Here is a 17,793-nt window from a genome sequence, read left to right as displayed (position 1 = left end):
CCCTGCACATTCTTGCTCCATCTTTCATGAAACAAATAGTTTTTTAATTCAGGCTGATTGCTTTGTAGATCCACTCACTTTCAGGCATATCTGATTTCTTTTCCATGTAATCATTTAGATAAAGGTTAAATATTTATGCTAGGAATGCTACATAGGTGATACTGCTGATGTTGCAAATGAGAGCACAAATGATATCAGACTGCCCCATCAGGAGTGCTAACGCTGACCACTTTGGTAAGGCATTCCCCAGTAGCCGGCTCCATTGACAGTGTTGGAGTTTAGTCACTAATTGGTGGGTTGGTACTTACTATGTGAATGTCTTGATCCTCAACACATTGACCCATTTTTGCATCCATGGATAATTCCTTCTTGAGCTACTTATCACACTGGTCTCTTCCCTATTCCGTTATACTACTTCATTGTGGGGCTCAGGGGCAAAGAGGTCACTAAGCCAATAAGATGGCGACTGTCAAGGTCACTGGGTTACATGTGGTGGGCGAGATGGCAGCCAAGGACAGAGCCCTGGGCATGGACCAGGGCGGGAGTCACATCGTTTCAAAGAAAGACTGATTGGCCGGGACCATCTCGCTCACCCACCCCTGGCCTATGGGAGGTGACTTCTGCAATCCTGCTCCTAGTGATTGGCTCCTAATTTCTCCCCTCCTGGAACTCCTGAAATTCCTGGCCTGAGGCTATCCCTTACCCCATATAAGAAACTGAATTTCCCCAATAAATCGGAACTGCTTAGACAGAAGCCCTGTCCCTCTGTTTGTCTCTCGTGGATCGGGAGGCTGGGTGGCGGGCAGCAGGCTCACCCCCTCTGGCAACAGGGTAGTAGAAGAATCTGTGGGGGAGACCCCGCACTTCATGTTCAAGCAATCGTTTGTGTGAGGCGAATGTGCGTGGCTGTCATTTGTGAAGCCGACTTCCCATTGGCCAGGCACTTCCACTGGCCGGGTGCCTGCGTTCCCCATTTGTGTGCCTGTGGTCATGTCTGCCTCCTTTTGTGACCTTCCTTTCTGCAAATGCCCTGGCAAGCAGCAGGCGACTGCCCAAGCGCTCAGCTTCCTGTCAGCCACGTGGGAGATGGGGATGGCTTCCGGCTTCTAGCTTTGCCGTGACTCAGCCTCGGCTCTCAGGGCATTTGAGTCGCGAACATCTGTCTGTGTTACTTTGTCTTTTACATCTACAAATCTTTTTTTTTTTTTTATGTTTTATTAATTCCCGTGAAAAACTCGCAAATCTCCGCAGATAGTCACTGCAAAATCGACTCCTTCGGCTTTTTGCCAGCACCGGCATTGGCCTTGGCAGTTCCCCGGACCTTCTTCATCCGGTTCTTCCTCTCCTTCCGCTGCTCCCTCGAAGTCTTGTTTTTCTCATACAGGCCATGTCTTGCGAGTCTGTGTTTGGGTTCGTTTTCTTGGCGTAGTCCAAGGAATCATAAATCATGCCAAAGCCCGTTGTCTTGCCACCGCTGAAATGAGTTCGGAACCCAAACACGAAGATGACGCCGGGCGTAGTCTTGTACATTTTGGCTAGCTTGTTCTGGATTTCTGTCTTGGGTACAGTCGCCTTCCCAGGGTGGAGCACATCGGTGACCATTTGTTTCCTCTGAAGTAGTCGGTTAGTTACGAACTTCCTCCTCCCGATGGTTACTGTGTCATTCATGATGGTGGTAGACCCTCACACAGCCAGGGAGGAAAAAAAAAGCTACATCTACAAATCTTAAAGGAAAAAAGCAAAAAATTTTCCCTCCCACTCTAAAATAAAAATGGGGACCCGGTGCGGTAGCTTAGTGGCTGAAGTTCTTGCCTTGCATCCTCCAGGATCCCATATGGGTGCTGGTTTTAATCTCGGCATCCCCACTTCCCATCCAGCTCCCTGCTTGTGGCCTGTAAAAGCAGTCAAAGCCTGGTGCGATAGCATAATGGCTAAAGTCCTCGCCTTGAACACACCAGGATCCCATATGGGCGCCAGTTCTAATCCCAGCAGCTCCACTTCCCATCCAGCTCCTTGCCTGTGGCCTGGGAAAGCAGTAGAGAATAGCTCAAAGGACTCTGAAATGGAACTCAGGAGTTCCAAGGGACAGCTTCGTGCTCAATGCCCATCCTTCATGGGGTGTATATGTAGTAAGTTATAATCCTTGATTATTATTCTCATTCTTATCCAAGTTGCCATGCTGGATAAGCTGGATCCTCTGAACATGTTTTTGTCTTGAGTAGTGCCTTCCCAGAACTTGTCAGATTCAACTTCAGTATTCACGCTGCTGGAGAAAGGATGGCAGTGTGAGACAGAGCTCTGGGGAGAGGGTTGATCAAGAAAGAAGCAAGAAAGGCTCTAGAATTGGGAAATACAGGGATGGAGTCTTGGCCAGAGGTCTACCTGCAGGAGTTTCTCGAGCCCTCCACACCCGAGCTGCACTTGGTGCTGTGGCTGGCAGTGAGAATGGGTCAGCTCAGCGCTATCGCAGGCACTGGCTCCTTCAGTGTTTTGCGGCCATTATCACCAGGGACAAACTTGCAGCTAGCAATGCTGTGAGCTCAGTGAGCTCAGGAGCTGCTGTCCCGCAGACTCGGACTTGCTTAGCTACATTGTTATTCTACAATGTTTCAAGGGCAACTCTACTGCTTCCAGATGTGGCCCATGAGCACAGTCTTTTAAAAATATTTTTTATTTTGGGCCGAGAGGCTAAAGTCCTTGCCTTGAACATGCCAGGATCTCCTATCTGCATTGGTTCTAATCCCAGCAGCACCACTTCCCATCCAGCTCCCAGCCCGTGGCCTGGGAAAGCAGTCGAGGATGGTCCAAAGCCTTGTGACCGTGCACCCATGTGGGAGACCTGGAAGAAGTTCCTGGCTCCTGGCTTTGGATTGGCCCATCACCGGTCATAATGGTCACTTGGGGAGTGAATCATCAGACGGAAGATCTTGCTCTGTCTCTCCTCCTCTTTCTCTCTCTATATATCTGACTTCCTAATAAAAATAAATAAATCTTAAAAAATGTTTTTTTATTAAAAAAATGTTTTTGAGCACAGTCTTTAAAAGCGTGTAAGACAAAGAGCTTTCCAGCGAATCAAGGCACGTAAGTTCCAGGAGGAAATGACACACACATTTATTGCTTATATAGATACTTTTGGTGGTTTTCAGTTTTTAAAAGATTCACTGCTTTATTTGAAGGAGATGAAGTCTTCCATCCCTTGATTCCCTGCCTATATTTCCAACAGCAAGGTCAGGAGCTAGGAGTTTCTACCAGGGTCTACCACATGGGTGATTCTTGGGCCATCCCTCTGCTCCCCTCTGACAGGGAGCTGGAAGGGAAGTGGTCCAGCCAGGGTAATGCATATGGTGCCCATGTGTTATGCCCACTGGCATCTCGGGCTGCGGCTTCACTGGCCAGGCCACAGAGCTGGCCCCTCCTAGCTGAGATCTTCAGATGGGAAAATAGAGTTAAAGCCAAGCCTTGCCATGCCCTTACAGTTCTCATTTTTCAAATAAAAATGTAAAAGAAAACCAAAGAGGTATCCTCTGGAGGTGTCGTGAACTACAACATTTCACATCAGGAAGATTATTCTTTTCCTACCCTTGTGCAGTTGCATGGGTGAAACTTCAGCCTAGCCAGCCGTAGGGCTCCAGCTGGGGGCTGCCCGGGGCCTGTAGCTTAGCGCGCACTTCCACCTGCTGGCGGTGTGACCCGTCTGCAAGTCCCAGTGAGGAGGCTTCAACCTCCAGTAAAATCATGAAAACAACCTGGAGTAAAAACAGTGTCTTTTACACCCCCTTCCATGCATCCCGGGGTGCTGACTTTGAAACGTATTGGTTTTCTTTGACATTCAAATTGTAAAGTAAAACTTTTAAAAAGTTCGCGGACACAGGTGAAATTAAAAGTTAAGTTGGTTGACAAATCCAAGTCCGTGCATAGCTTCCTCATAAACACGCATTTTACACGAATCTTTTGAACACCGTTGGTAGGCTCAAATTCCAATGTATTTTTTTTTTTTGCACCCAAGAAAAACTTCACACACGGTTTTCCACAGCATCAAGAGGCTCACCGAGAGCCCAGGCGCAGGAAGGAAAGCCCCAGGCCAGAGCACAGCATGGATCCGGGGAAGAAGTCAGCTTTTCGGGAAAGGACCCTGCAGGGTGTGTGGCTCGTGGGCCTCAGCTCCCGGCGTGGAGAGGCCGGCTCCCTCGCAGATCCCACCCACCACCACCCACGGCCCACCGTCCAACGCCCACCCTCCATCGCCCATCGCCCACCCTCCATCGCCCATCGCCCACGGCCCATCGCCCATCGCCCATCGCCCACCCTCCATCACCCATCGCCCACCACCACCACTCATGGCCCATTATCCATCATCCACCACCCACCCACCGCCCACCACCCAGCGCCCAGCGTCCACCGCCCACCACCCACCGCCTATCACCCACCCAACACCCATTGATGGCTCCCCCGCCCCGCGGACGCGCGGCCTGCAGTGAAGGATCCTCAACCAGGCGCGTGCGCGCCCCCGCGTGGCCGCGCGCAGTTCGAGCGCCCAGGCCGGAAGCGTCGGACGGAACCTCGGGTTCGCGGCCAGCGTTTCTGGGAACGGCGGAAGTTGCCGGACGAGCGGCGCGCGGCGCTTCCCGCGGCGGCTCGAGAGGCCATGGCGGCGGGCGTCCGGGCGCTCCGGCTCTGTCGGGTGGTCCCCGGCGGCGGGGCGGGCTGCAGTGAGTTACGGAGCAAGGCCTCGGGAGCGGTGGGTGGGGGTCCTTCCCACCTGGGAGGACCGAGCTGGGGGCGCTCCTGTTGAACTGCGCTCCTCCCCTCTTGCTGAAGGTCTTGCTTGGGGTTTGGAAGTCCGACTCAGTATTGCTTGCAGCTGACCTGGGAGGGCCGGCGTGGGCCCTGCAGCCCCGGAGCGTCCTCCGGTTCTGCCCGGTGGCCCTCCTGGCCTGGCGTGGGCCTGTGGCCTCGGCCACACGACCCTGGCAAGTGGGGGGCAGGAGCAGGGCGAGGCAGGGGTGCGGGGTCAGGGCCGTCCGGGGCGTCTTTTAAATGCATTAACAGGAGCAAGTGGGTGAAGCTGACCTCTGCCACTGGCTGTTTAAGATTGTGCTGGCTTGGAGGAAGACGGTTCTGTGGCTGAGGAGCAGGGTGCGAGGTCCGGGATATGCTGCTCCTTTCCCGCAGTGTTCAGGCCTCTTGTTAACTTGCCGCCACAGGATGCATAGCCACATCACCAGCTGCTCAGCTGTCGCCCCTTGAACTGACAGCCATGCGGAATGAGCTCTTCAATAAAGAGAAAAGAAGGCAGCTGTCGCTCACTCCCCGGACAGAAAAGATTGAGGTGAAGCATGTTGGGAAAACCGACCCTGGCGCTGTCTTTGTGATGAATAAAAACATTTCCACGCCTTATAGCTGTGCCATGCGTAAGTAACACACAGCAGGGCAGGCCGGGCCAGAGCCAGGAGCTCCAGCTGAGTCTTGCACGAGGGTGCAGGAGTCCCAGGCGCATTAGCAGGGAGCTGGATTGGAACAGCCTAGTTCCCGTGCCCCACCCGTGGGACCATGCTTAGTAAGGACTGGAGGAGCGGGAGCCATCGCTGTGTGGGTCTCACCGGGGATCTGAGTGTAACGGGCTGCCGCGGCCCCAGATGATCAGCTTTCCCTTGTTGCCCTTTCTTAGCCTGACTTTTTTTTTTTTTCTTGCCACCTAGCTGTTGTGTGCTGTGCTTTTGTTTACTTGTTACTGTACTTGTGCTGTAGGTGGGAGTGAAATGTGATTGGGGTAAAAAATGCTTGTTTATGTTTTAACGGAGATGACAGGCCCTTACGTGCAATTTTGTCGTGGAGAAGAAGGAAAAGGGACACTTCTGTTCTTGTTGTTTTCATTTTTCTTTAATTTTGCGAGACAGCGAGAGACAAAGCTCATGCTCCTGGTTCCTTCTCGGCTTGAGGCCTTTAGTGGAGCCAGGGGCTGGGCCGTGGAGATCAGGAATTCCTGTGTGAATTCCTACATGGATAGCAGAGAGAAAGATCTTCCATCCCCTGGTTCACTCTCCACATGGGTGCAATGACCAGAGCTGAAAGATGTGGTTACAGAGAGAGGAGGCACAGAATCTTCTATGCGTGGTTCACTCCCCAAGTGGGCACTGCTGGTTGCCAGAGCTGGGTGCATCAGGAGCCAGGAGCTTCTCTGGGATCTCCCACCTAGGTGCAGGGGCCCAAACACTCAGGCTATCTTCTGCTGCTTTCCCAGGCACTTTGGCAGGGAATTGGATTAGAAGTGGAATAACCGGGATTTGAACTTGTCTCCCAGATGGGATGCTGGCACATAGGCGGAGGCTTAATACTACACTGTAGTAGCACATAGAGATGCAGGGAGTGAAAGATCTTCATTTGTTGTTGCTCATTGCCCAGATAGCTACAATCCATAGGGCTGGGCTGGACTGACAAAGTCTTCATCTGGGTCTCCCAAGTTGGTGGCTTGGGCCAAAACGCTTGGGCCATCTTCTACTGTGTTTGGCAGGCTGTTAGCAGGGAGCCAGAGGGGAAAATGTAACAGCCAGGACATAAACCAGCACCCATATGGAGCGTCAGTGTCCACAGGTGGCTACTTCACCCACCATTTTACTGGTTGACCCCCTTGATGCAGTTGTAGTTGACGCTTAGGAAATTGTTTTATTAATAGATGATACATTTCAAACTATTTAGCCTTAACAATGTATGTGGTTTCAATAATTTGATTAATAATTAATACTGTGGGGGCCCATGCAATGGCTCATTTGTGCTGGCATCCCCTGGCATGCTGGTTTGTGTCCCAGCTGCTCCACTTCGCATCCAGCTCTCAGCTTACTGCCTGGGAAAGCAGTGGAGGATGGGCCAAGTGCTTGAATCACTGCATCCATGTGGGAGACCTGGAAGAGGCTCCTGGCTTCACATCAACTCAGCTCCAGTCATTGGCAGCCGTTTGGGGAGTCAACCTGCTTGTCCCTCCTTGCTGTTAATCTCCTTTTCTAATAAAAACAAATCTGTTGTTTTTTTTTTTTTAAAGATGGTTTAATGTGTTGGATTTTTTTAATTGGTTATAGATGTAACAGGACACTCTTCTCTGCATAGGTAAAGAATCTTGCCTTAACACTGCTTTATTTCTTCAGGTAGCACTTACACGTGTAGCTTTTCACTTAAAGGAGGTTTGTTACAATTCTGTCCTTAATCTATTTTAAATCCCTAGATTTAAGTGAGTGGTACTGCAAGAAGTCCATCTTGGCCCTTGTGGATGGACAGCCGTGGGGCATGTATAAGCCTTTGACCAAGTCTTGTGAAATAGAATTTCTTACTTTCAAAGACCGCGACCCAGGAGAGGTGAATAAGGTATGTTTGCTCTGTCGACTTGTTGCGATCCTGTCTTCCCCCAGTCTTTGCCTCACTGCTCTTTTCTTTTCCTTCTTATTAAAACCTGTTTTCTCTGATTAGTAAGAAGTGAAAGCAGACCCAAAGAAAAGTGTTGTATTCCACCTATCCATGTTTTATTTGTTAGATTAGGCATTTTCATAGAACAAAAAATAGCGGTGGCGTCCATTTCTCTGTAGTTTGCATTCAAAAAATCGTTTCACAGGCCATCATTTCTGTCTCTGTTCAACTTACATGTGTTAATACTTTTCTGTATTGTATATGCTTCAGTTCCTGGGGCTACTGTTGCAAATCAGTCTTGGGTCATCTTCTCTGAATTAATAGCTCTTTAACTCTTTCTGTCCCTGCTTAGCCCTGTAGTTGAGGGTTCTTCCCAGTGGCTGTAGGAGTGGGTTAAGAGGCATGGCTGAGGATCATGTCATTAACGCTGGGGAACTTGCCTATCCGATGCAATTTCCCTGACTTGCCAGGCCTGTTGTGATCGGTCCTCCGCCTGTCTTTCCAGCTTTACTCCCCGCTGCGTTTTCCCCTCCTTTGTGCTCTGCCCGCGTTAATTCTTGCTCACTGCTGGTTTATGCTGTGCTGTTCTTGCTTTGGTGTTGTGCTGCTTGTAGCACTGCGCATTCCCATTTCCATCAGCATCTTGCTTGTATCTTTTTGAAAACATCTTTCCTTGGGAATAGCACAGCAGGTTGAGCCGCTGCTTTCAACACAGACATCCTTCATGAACACAGGTTAGAGTCGGGCGCTTCACTTCTGGTTGGCTCCCTGCTAGTGAATCTGGAAAAGCATCGGAGGATGACCCTGGGCCTCTGCCAGCCACGTAGGAGTGCCAGCTGGACTCCTGGGCTCGTGCCTTGGGCCTGGCGGAGCCTCATCGTGGTGGCTGTTTAGGACGTGAACTGGCAAATCTGTGTCTGTCTCTGTTTCTCCCTCTCTGTTAAGTCTCTGTTTCAAGTAAAAAAAATTTAAAGAATGCCTTGAATTTATAGAAATTAAGTATTACTTAATTTCAGAGGCAAGGAGAGAGAATGACAGAGACCAGTATTCTAGTCCCCAGTTGCTTGGAACCTGGTTACCCAGTCTAACTCACCCCTTGGGCCATCCTTGACTGCCTTCCCAGGCATCAAGTAGGGACCTGGGTGGCAAGCCACTGGGATTAGAGCTGGAATCCAAATGGATCCTTGTGTGTTTAAGGTGAGGACTTTAGCCGCTAGGCTATCGTGCTGGGCCCCAGTTTTGTTTTTTCAATCCAGTCTAATAATCTGACATTGAATTGATGAATTTAATCCATTTACATTCAGGGTTAATATGAATGGGTGGTAATTTGGTCCTGTCATTTTAGGAATGGGTTGTTCATTGGTTTAGTCTTCTGTTGTTATTTAACTTGGATGTTCCTCACACTTGCCTTTGGTTTTGGTGGGTGCTATTTCTCTTCTCTGTCAAGAGATCATCTTTATCCTTTGTAAGGCAAGTTTGGAAGAGGCAAATTCTTTTAACTTTTCCTTACTGTGGAAGTATTTTATTTCATTTTCAAAGACAAAGGAAAGCTTTGCTGGGTACTTTATCCTGGGCTGACAATCCTTTGCTTTTAGGATCTGGAATATGTCACTCCATTCTCTTCTTGACGGTAGAGTTTCCTGTGAGTGGTCTCCTGTGAGTTTAATTGCTGTTTCTTTATATGTCAACTGATTAAACCACATCTGAGGATCTTTTCCTTGTGTTTGATTGAAAAGAGCTTGATGATCATGTGTCGTGGTGAAGATCGCTTTTGGTCAACCCTGCTGGGAGTTCTGTGCCCCTCCTGGATCTTGTTTCCCAGTTCTTTCTCCACATTAGGGAAATTTTCCCTTATTACTTCAGTGAATACACCTTGAATCCCAGCTCTCTTTCTGCACCTACTGGGACTCCCGTAACTCTTGTATTTGGCCTTTTAATAATGTCTTTCAGTTTCTGAATATTTTTTTGTAACTTGACCCAGCTCTGCTTGCAGCTTTTGTTTGTTTCACTCTGGTGACAGGAAATATCTTCCAATTCTGAGATTCTTATTTGTGTCTCCTTCATTCTATTTTGGAGACTCCTCTGTACTTTTAATTTGCCACACTTTATTCTTAATTTCTGATTTATCAGCTTTCATTTGTCTCATTTCCAGTGTGACATATTCCTTAGATTCCTTGAACCTCTGTATTATGTGCTTCTCTTGTTAATAAGAAGCTTTATTCTTCTTTTTTTTTTAAAAGATTTATTTTTATTATTTTTTTATTGGAAAGGCGGGATATACAGAGAGGAGAGACAGGGAGGAAGATCTTCCGTCCGATGATTCACTCCCCAAGTGAGCGCAACGGGCCGATACTATGCCGATCCGAAGCCAGGAGCCTCTTCCGGGTCTCCCACGCGGGTGCAGGGTCCCAAATTTGGGCTGTGCTCAACTGCTTTCCCAGGCCACAGGCAGGGAGCTGGAAGGGAAGCGGGGCTGCCGGGATTAGAACCGGCGCCCATATGGGATCCCGGGCGTGCAAAGCGAGGACCTTTAACCACTTGCGCCACCGCGCCGGGCCCAAGAAGCTTTATTCTTGTTAATAAGAAGCAAGTGTTTTGAATTCTGTATCTCTTATTTTCTCGATGTATTCCTCAGTTAAATCTGAGGTTGGTATAAGATTTTGCTCCTTTTCAGGGGAGTCTTCAGTAATATTCATTGTGCCTCTGTGTTTTGTTTTGCTTTTGGTCATTGTACTTCTGATGATCAGATTCTTCTCCTTGGGCAGGTTTCTTTTTTTTTTTTTTTAAAGATTTATTTTTATTATTTTTTTATTGGAAAGGCGGATATACAGAGAGGAGAGACAGAGAGGAAGATCTTCCATCCAATGATTCACTCCCCAAGTGAGCGCAACGGGCCGATACTATGCTGATCCGAAGCCAGGAGCCTCATCCGGGTCTCCCACGCGGGTGCAGGGTCCCAAAGCTTTGGGCCGTCCTCGACTGCCCTCCCGGGCCACAGGCAGGGAGCTGGAAGGGAAGCAGGGCTGCCGGGATTAGAACCGGCGCCCATATGGGATCCCGGGCGTGCTAGGCGAGGACCTTTAACCACTTGCGCCACCGCGCCGGGCCCATTGGGCAGGTTTCTAAGCTGTGTCACGCATAGGTCTACGGTTCAATTTTACTTATTACAGTTGGCTCATGGCTCTTTGTTTGCAGTCACTTGTGCCACTCCCTCCGGTGTGTTCCAGGTCTGGGTTCTTATGTTAGACTTCCACCATGATCTCCATAGCCCCAGCTCCTGGCTCACCACTCTCCACCTTCTGTGATATTGTGCTGAGACTGCACTATTGTCTGTGCAACCTTTCTCCCTCTTCTGGTTGGAGTAGTTCCCAGGATTAGGGAGACACCAGGAGTCCTATGTAACTAGGTGGTGCTGATCTTGGCAGAACCTGTTGGCCATTAGTTCTGAGCGCCGCACAGACCTGTTTTGCCCCGTATGATGTCAAATTAGGCATTATTTTCCCTGTGGGACCAGTGCAATGCACTGACAGTGAGTTCACTCCCAGCTCAGTGCATGTGCAGTACTGTGGCATAGCCTTTGCCTCCCTTTACAAAATATTGAACATTTCGGCTCTAGGGGGTGGACTTGGCTGTGAAATCTACCCTGTTCCCGCACTACCTGTCTGGGACCTGCTGCTCTGTCTCTGCTCCTGGTCAAATTAAATAGACCAGCAGGATGGGCAGTTCTTTGAGTTCGCCTCTTGAGCTCCCAATGAATGCCCCTTCTTACCTTGTTGCTGATGGAGTTCTGGCTACTGGTGCAGTTCAGATCGCGGCTCACTGAATGTGGTTGGAGTATTGGTCACTGCAACACCACACCATTGTGTCCGCTGCTTTCCTGTGTCTGTCAGTGTCCAGGTGCCCCTCCGCTGTTCTGTCCTCTCCTGTTTCCTGGAATGTGCCCTCTCTGCTTCACACTGGCTAATGTTTCTCCATCTGTTTAAACGTGTCCTTCTCCTGTTCTGCCATCTTGATTCTCTGACTTATATTTTAACATTGTAGCATTTAATGAATTACTCTCAGTATGCATTATGTTTGTGTGCACTTTTTTCCTAGGCCTATTGGCGGTCCTGTGCCATGATGATGGGCTGTGTGATTGAAAGGGCATTCAAAGATGAGTTCACGGTCACTTTGGTGAGAGCTCCGGAGGTTCCTGGTAATGTGAACAAATGAGTGTTTATCCTGCTTTTGTGATCCTTGGATATTGGGTACCTATTTTGGAAATGTGTAGATGTTCATTTTTCATTTTATCTGACAAAAATTACTGTGCTACTGTGGCATTTATTATGGGTAACAATCTGCTACGTTTTGTAGAAATACTGCTCTTGGAGGTCAATATTTAGCGTGATTGAATTAATGGAAAGTGTCTCTTGCCTATGGATTTCGTAGAATTATACTGTCTCAGTATGAATTTTATACAACCTTAAACTTTAGCTTTACTGAACTTTGACTTCGAACTTCCCCAAGTTAAATGTGAGGAGGAGGAGAAACTGTGAGAGCATCAGTGAAGTTCAGGATAAACCAGCTGTGCCAGGTGGTGCTGCTCACCAGGAAGGAGCGGGAGTCCGCAAAGTGGAAGGACGCAGAGCTTTGTGGGCTTGTTACAGTTAGGATTTTGAGAGAGTATTTGTAGGAGGATATCATCTAATTTCTTTTTTAGAAAAAGTTTGTGCACCAAAAATAATGAGAGAAGCTCAAGAAATAATGCTAACAGAAAAATGAAGATTTTACAGTACTTGTATTTGGGAGCTATTGCAGAAAAGTTGAGCATTTCATGTCCTTTTAATCATTATTCTACTTAATAAATACATTGTTTTGGAATTCTTATACATAGTAATTATGTGAAATCTGTAGTGATAATATTCCTGGAATAGCTTGAATATTTGAAAACAACACTGATTTCTAATATGTTAAGATTTTTTGAAAGATTTATTTATTTGTTTGGAAGTTACAGAGAGGGAGAGACAGAGCGTCTGTCTACTGCTTTGCTCTGCAGGTGGCTGTGATGGCCAGGGCTGGGCCATTTTAAAACGAGGGACAGAGAGCTGCTTCCTGGTTGCCTGTGTGGGTGATGGGGGCCCTGGCACTTGCCCATCGCCTGCTGCTGTTTCCAGGTCACCAGCAGGTTGCTGGGTTGTAAGTGGAGCAGCGGGGCCTAGGCCTGGTGCTTGTGTGGGATGCAGGTGTTGTGGGTGATGGCACCACAGAGGCAGCGCTGATGCGTCAGTGCTTTTGAGTGGGAGGATTTGATAGAACTGGAGCAGGCAGCTGGACAGTGGCAGCAGAGTAACAGTTGTCCGTTGGGAAGGTGTTGTTAACTTTCAGTTGATGCTATAAATATTTAGTTGTTGAAAATTAATAACTTTCTGTTCTGATTCAACTTTGCATTTTATCTATTTTATTTTAATATTTGCATTTATTTTTTAATTTTCTAGTGATTGCTGGAGCCTTCTGCTATGATGTCGTTTTGGATGAGAGGCTTGATGAGTGGGTGCCAACCAAAGTGAGTATAGTTTTTTGAGTATTGACCTTAGGCTAGAATGGCCGCTACCTAAGTGCCGTTGAGTGGTGCTGCCTGTTAGGAACGTTTCAAAGAAGCTCAATGTCTCTGTCTTTCCCTCTCTCCTACCCTGTATGTTTGCATTTTCAGTCCATTCAACACAGAGGCTTATTCACCACAGCATGGCCAGTTGTCTTAAAGCTTCATGGCCTACTGGCTTGCTTTCAGTGACATCCATTTTTTAAGGTAGTCATTTTCAAGATATCCAGAATATAAAATATGGAACCTTGAGTTATCTCGGTTGATATGGTGGTGGGGTAACGGAGAGCTATCTTTGCTTGGAGCCTCAGCAGAGCACAGTTTGAAAACCACTGTCCTGGGCCCAGCAGCGTAGCCTAGCAGCTAAAGTCCTCACCTTGTACGCGCCAGTTTCCCATGTGGGTGCCGGTTCTAATCCCGGCAGCTCCACTTCCCATCCAGCTTCCTGCTGTGGCCTGGGAAAGCAGTTGAGGATGGCCCAATGCTTTGGGATCCTGCACCCGTGTGGGATACCCAGAAGAAGTTCCTGGATCCTGGCTTCGGATCGGCATAGCATTGGCCGTTGCGCTCACTTGGGGAGTGAATCATCGGACGGAAGATCTTCCTCTCTGTCTCTCCTCTCTGTATATCTGACTTTCCAATAAATAAGTAAATGAATCTTTAAAAAAGAAAATCACTGTCCTAAATCACTTTGAGCTTGTTGCTTACTGAGACTCCTGTGCACACAGGGTCACCTAGAGAACTGGAGCGGATTGAAGAAGCAGGCTTTGGCAAAGCTGACCCAAATAGCAGCTGAGTAAATCTACCTGGTCCGCCTTCCCAGGGAGGTTGTCCTTGTTAGTCCAGCGCCCGAGAACAGCAGAGCCCAGGTCGGCTGTCCAGTCAGCAGGGGATGGGTGTACATTCTGAAGCTCAAGGCTGGAGATGTGATTATGAGACTGGACTGCTGTGTAATGCGGTTTGTGAGCCTGGAGAGCTGCAGAGGGAGGCAGTGTAGCTTACCATCCTATCACATCCACTATGTACCTTGTTTTTTTCTTTTTTTTAACATCTTAGTATTAGAAGAAAGGTCTGACTTTAGAATACATTGCCTCTTCTAACTGGTACTGATTTTAACTTAGTGATACGTCTTAGATTTGTTGAAATCATGTCATTCGTAAGAATAAAAGTTATGAAATTAGGGAAGATTCTGCTTTTTGTAGTCATTTAATAATACTTTAAGTTATTTTATTTATTTATTTTGTTGGAAAGGCAGATGTACAGAGAAAAGGAGAGACAGAGAAGATGATCAGAGAAGATGGTTCATTCCCCAAGCAGCCACAATGGCTGGAGCTGAGCTGATCCGAAGCCAGGAGCCAGGAGCTTCTTCCTGGTCTCCCATGCAGGTGCAGGGTCCCAAGGGTTTGGACCGTCCTCGACTGCTTTCTCAGGCCACAAGCAGGGAGCTGGCTGGGAAGTGGGGCAGCTGGGACATGGACTGGTGCCTGCACGTGCAAGGGCTTAAGCCACTAGGCTAGTGTGCTGGGCCTAATGCTTGGTTTTTTAAGAGGGAAAGGAGGAGAGAACAGTAAGGAATAATGGGCAGGAAGGAGAGGAAAGAGAGTGGGAAGGGACTGAAGCTACTTCTTTTTCAGCTATGCTTGCAAGTTTAAGGATCGGGTCTTTATTGGAAACAGTTAAGTGAAAACTAATGAGATCAAGATTCTATTCTAGAAATTTGCTGCCTTTTGTTTTCATATTTAAGTGAAATTAAAATTACACTGAAGTTTCTTTGACAAGAAACGCACTGGCTGATTACAGGCTCAGGGATTTGGATACCTGGCTTAGAGAAAGTTGGGAGGGGGAGGTTTAAAGTGAGAGTGACGTTAAGGCTAACAGGATTATGTAACGTAGTAAAGCAGCCCTTAAGAAGGAGGTAAGTGAGCCGGGCATGATAGCCTAGTGGCTATGTTCTCACCTTGTAACTGCTGGGATCTCATGTGAGTGCCAGTTCTTGTCCCAGCAATTCTACTTCCTATCCAGCTCCCTGCTTATGGCCTGGGAAAGCAGCAGAGGATGACTCAGTGACCTGGGAACCGTACCCATGTGGGAGACCTGAAAGAGGCTCCTGGCTCCTGGCTTCAGATCGGCTCAGCTCTGTCCATTGTGGCCACTTGGAGAGTGAACCAGCAGATTAACGATCTTTCTCTTTGTTTTTCCTTCTCTTTGTAAATTTTCCTTTCCAATAAAATTACAGTACATCTTTTAAAAATATATGTTATGCAAAAAAACTGGAAGTGTTTTTTTGTAGAAATTTTTTATATAGAGCTTATTGATTTTTTCTGTATCAGTGATGATTTATAATATCAAAGTCCACTTACAGTTTTTTATTGCGGTATCTTATCTTTTTAATATGTTAATCATTTTAATTGTAAAATAAACATTTTTAAGTAGACAAATTTGTAATACTACACATATACTATATATTTCTTGAAGAGCTAGTAATGACATATTTTTAAGGGATTTTCTGAAGTATGAAAGCAATATTTTTCCCCATGTAGTTAATAAGCTTTGTTTATTCATAGTGTTAACATATTTTAATTGCTATTTACTTATTGGCACGCCTACTTTTTGCCTGATAATTACATCAAGGTTTGTTTATTTTTATTAGAAAGGCAGATTTACAGAGAGAGAAAAGGAGCGATAGAGTGGTTGTCTATCCACTGGTTCGCTCTCCAAGTGGCCACAATGACCAGAGCTGTGCCATCCCAAACCAGTAGCTAGAGGCTGCTTGCATGTGGGTGCAGGGGCCCAGTGGCTTGAACGGTCCCCTGCCGCTTTCTCCAGCGATAAGCAGGGGGTTGGATGGGAGGTGGAGCAACTGGGACCAGAACTGGCAAGGGGATGCTTGTGCCCCAAGAGGCGGGTTAGCCAGTTATGCCGCCATGCTGACATTGCATTGTAATTGTAATAAGCATTTAAAGTGTATTATCTAGAGGAAATATTCACTGAAATTTCTTTGTAGGAGTTTCTTACATTAACACGGGCTAACCATCTGTTATGGGGTTTGTAGAGTTGGAAGAATGTTTGTGGTCTTATGTCATCAAATTGCAGACTGTCTCTTGTTTCAAGGAAGATTGACAGTTTTAGTCACAACTTTATGTGGTTATGGAGAAATGCTTAACAGTGAAGTCTTACTAAACATTAACATTTTCATTTTTAAGGAGAACCTACGTTCCTTTACCAAAGATGTTCATGCTTTAATTTATAAAGATCTTCCTTTTGAAACTCTAGAAGTTGAAGCAAAAGTTGCATTGGAAATATTTCAACATAACAAGTAAGTATTGGCTTCAACCTCCCAAAATTGTAGACAATGATGAAAATTCAAATCATAGGAATTAAAAAAGTTGAATTATTTATATTTTTGATTACTGTGTAATACACAGTTTTATGGGGCACAGCACAATTATCCTGCATATGTGTGTAACGTGATGACTGCGTGATTAGCATGTGCTTTCTGGTCCCTTTGTCCTCTGCTGTGTTTGAAAGCTGCCAGCTCTTCTTCCGGTTCTGGTTCCATTTCGTAGTGCGTTACCCTGAGCTGGAGTCACCCACTGTGCGTGGCCCACTGAACTTTCTCCTTTCATCTGTTTTGGTAACCATTACCCAATCCCCTCCATCCACTGCCCCCCAACCCTTAGCAGCCGGTGCTAGTCACAGTTCTAACTCGGATTGACTGTCAGTGGTTTCCACATCGGAGAGAGAACGCGTCTGTCTTGGTGTGTCTGGCTTGTTTCGCTGAACACAGTGACATTGAGGCCGCTCCGCTCTGCTGAAGATGGAGCTTCATTCTTATTTTTTGGCTGAGTTTTGCTTTTGTTGTACATGTGGCATCTCTTTATTTTCCGTTCTTTGACCTCCTTTCTGCTGCAGCCTATGGTTTGTTCTCCTTGAGGAAACTGTTCCCCACTCTCGCTTTGTTTCCTTTCTTAGGCAAGCCCATTTGTCCATCAGCAGTGATGCAGTTCCCTCTTCTTTCCACTGTGAAGTGATGATGTGTGTTAGGCAACTGTTTCATGTACTTGGCAGCCTTCTGCTGCCAGGCCTTCAGTCTTTGCACAGAAAGGCTAAGGTTGAGAAAGCAAGCCATTTGGAACGTTGCACAGCATGGCTGTGTCTTCTGCCCTTGACTTACCTGTTTGATGGGTTTTCTTTGTTGCGTTTTAAATCTTGTCTGGCTTCTCCATTCCTGTGTTCCCTGAGAACCTTCCAGTTTATGTTCTACTAGTTGTTAGAACATGAAGTCAATGTTTATATTAATGTAATAGAAACTCAGGACTGATTAGAAAAAGAAAAATCTGCAAAAAACAGCCTTGGTGCTGTAGGCTGGGACTCCCCATAGAGGCATGAGGTTGTTGGTATGCTCCATAGCCGTGTCACTAAGCAGTGCTTTCTTTGTATGTTGAGACTCCCCTTTGCCCTACTTAACTCTCACAGTCCGAGAGGGGCTTCCAGGACCTTGGTAACTTGGTTGAGTGTGTGTTGGACAGGATAGTTCAGGGGCAAGTCAGACAGGACAAAAGAGTTGGGACCTTCACAGTGGTCTAGTGCTGGGCGTTGCTGCTTTAGGAGGAGTGTGGCACTTTAGTGATTTTGGCTCAGGAGGAGGGGCACAAGTATCTCGGTGAGGAAGGACAGGGAGTCAAGGGAACTGGCTCCCTCAGTGTCAGACGGGACACTGACAGAAGGCGGAGACATTTAGTGGGCCAGTGCTTCCCAGCCTTGCCACGCCATCAAGTGTGCAAGCACACAGGTATACACGTGCACACACAAGTGTGCTT

The 17,793-nt window shown here is 47.2% G+C and overlaps 1 protein-coding gene and 1 pseudogene across 1 annotated transcript in view; one reads left to right on the top strand and one right to left on the bottom strand.

Annotated features, from left to right (window-relative positions):
* Positions 1 to 1,212: 1,212 nt before the first annotated feature.
* On the bottom strand, positions 1,213 to 1,704 carry LOC121156768 (annotated as a pseudogene).
* Positions 1,705 to 4,632: 2,928 nt separating this feature from the next.
* The window catches only part of MRPL39 (mitochondrial ribosomal protein L39), a 30,411-nt gene continuing 17,250 nt past the window's right edge, over positions 4,633 to 17,793 (top strand). Inside the window, exons 1-6 of the mRNA XM_040980667.1 lie at positions 4,633 to 4,709; positions 5,205 to 5,411; positions 7,217 to 7,356; positions 11,491 to 11,590; positions 12,870 to 12,937; positions 16,177 to 16,289. Coding sequence (XP_040836601.1) covers positions 4,646 to 4,709; positions 5,205 to 5,411; positions 7,217 to 7,356; positions 11,491 to 11,590; positions 12,870 to 12,937; positions 16,177 to 16,289 — 692 coding nt within the window. The 5' untranslated portion in view covers positions 4,633 to 4,645. The remainder of the gene's footprint in view (positions 4,710 to 5,204; positions 5,412 to 7,216; positions 7,357 to 11,490; positions 11,591 to 12,869; positions 12,938 to 16,176; positions 16,290 to 17,793) is intronic.

Source organism: Ochotona curzoniae, unplaced genomic scaffold, assembly GCF_017591425.1.
Source record: "Ochotona curzoniae isolate NIBS_2020 unplaced genomic scaffold, NIBS_Ocur_1.0 contig_3498, whole genome shotgun sequence".
Taxonomy (NCBI): domain Eukaryota; kingdom Metazoa; phylum Chordata; class Mammalia; order Lagomorpha; family Ochotonidae; genus Ochotona; species Ochotona curzoniae.
This window is presented reverse-complemented; position numbering and strand designations above follow the sequence as displayed.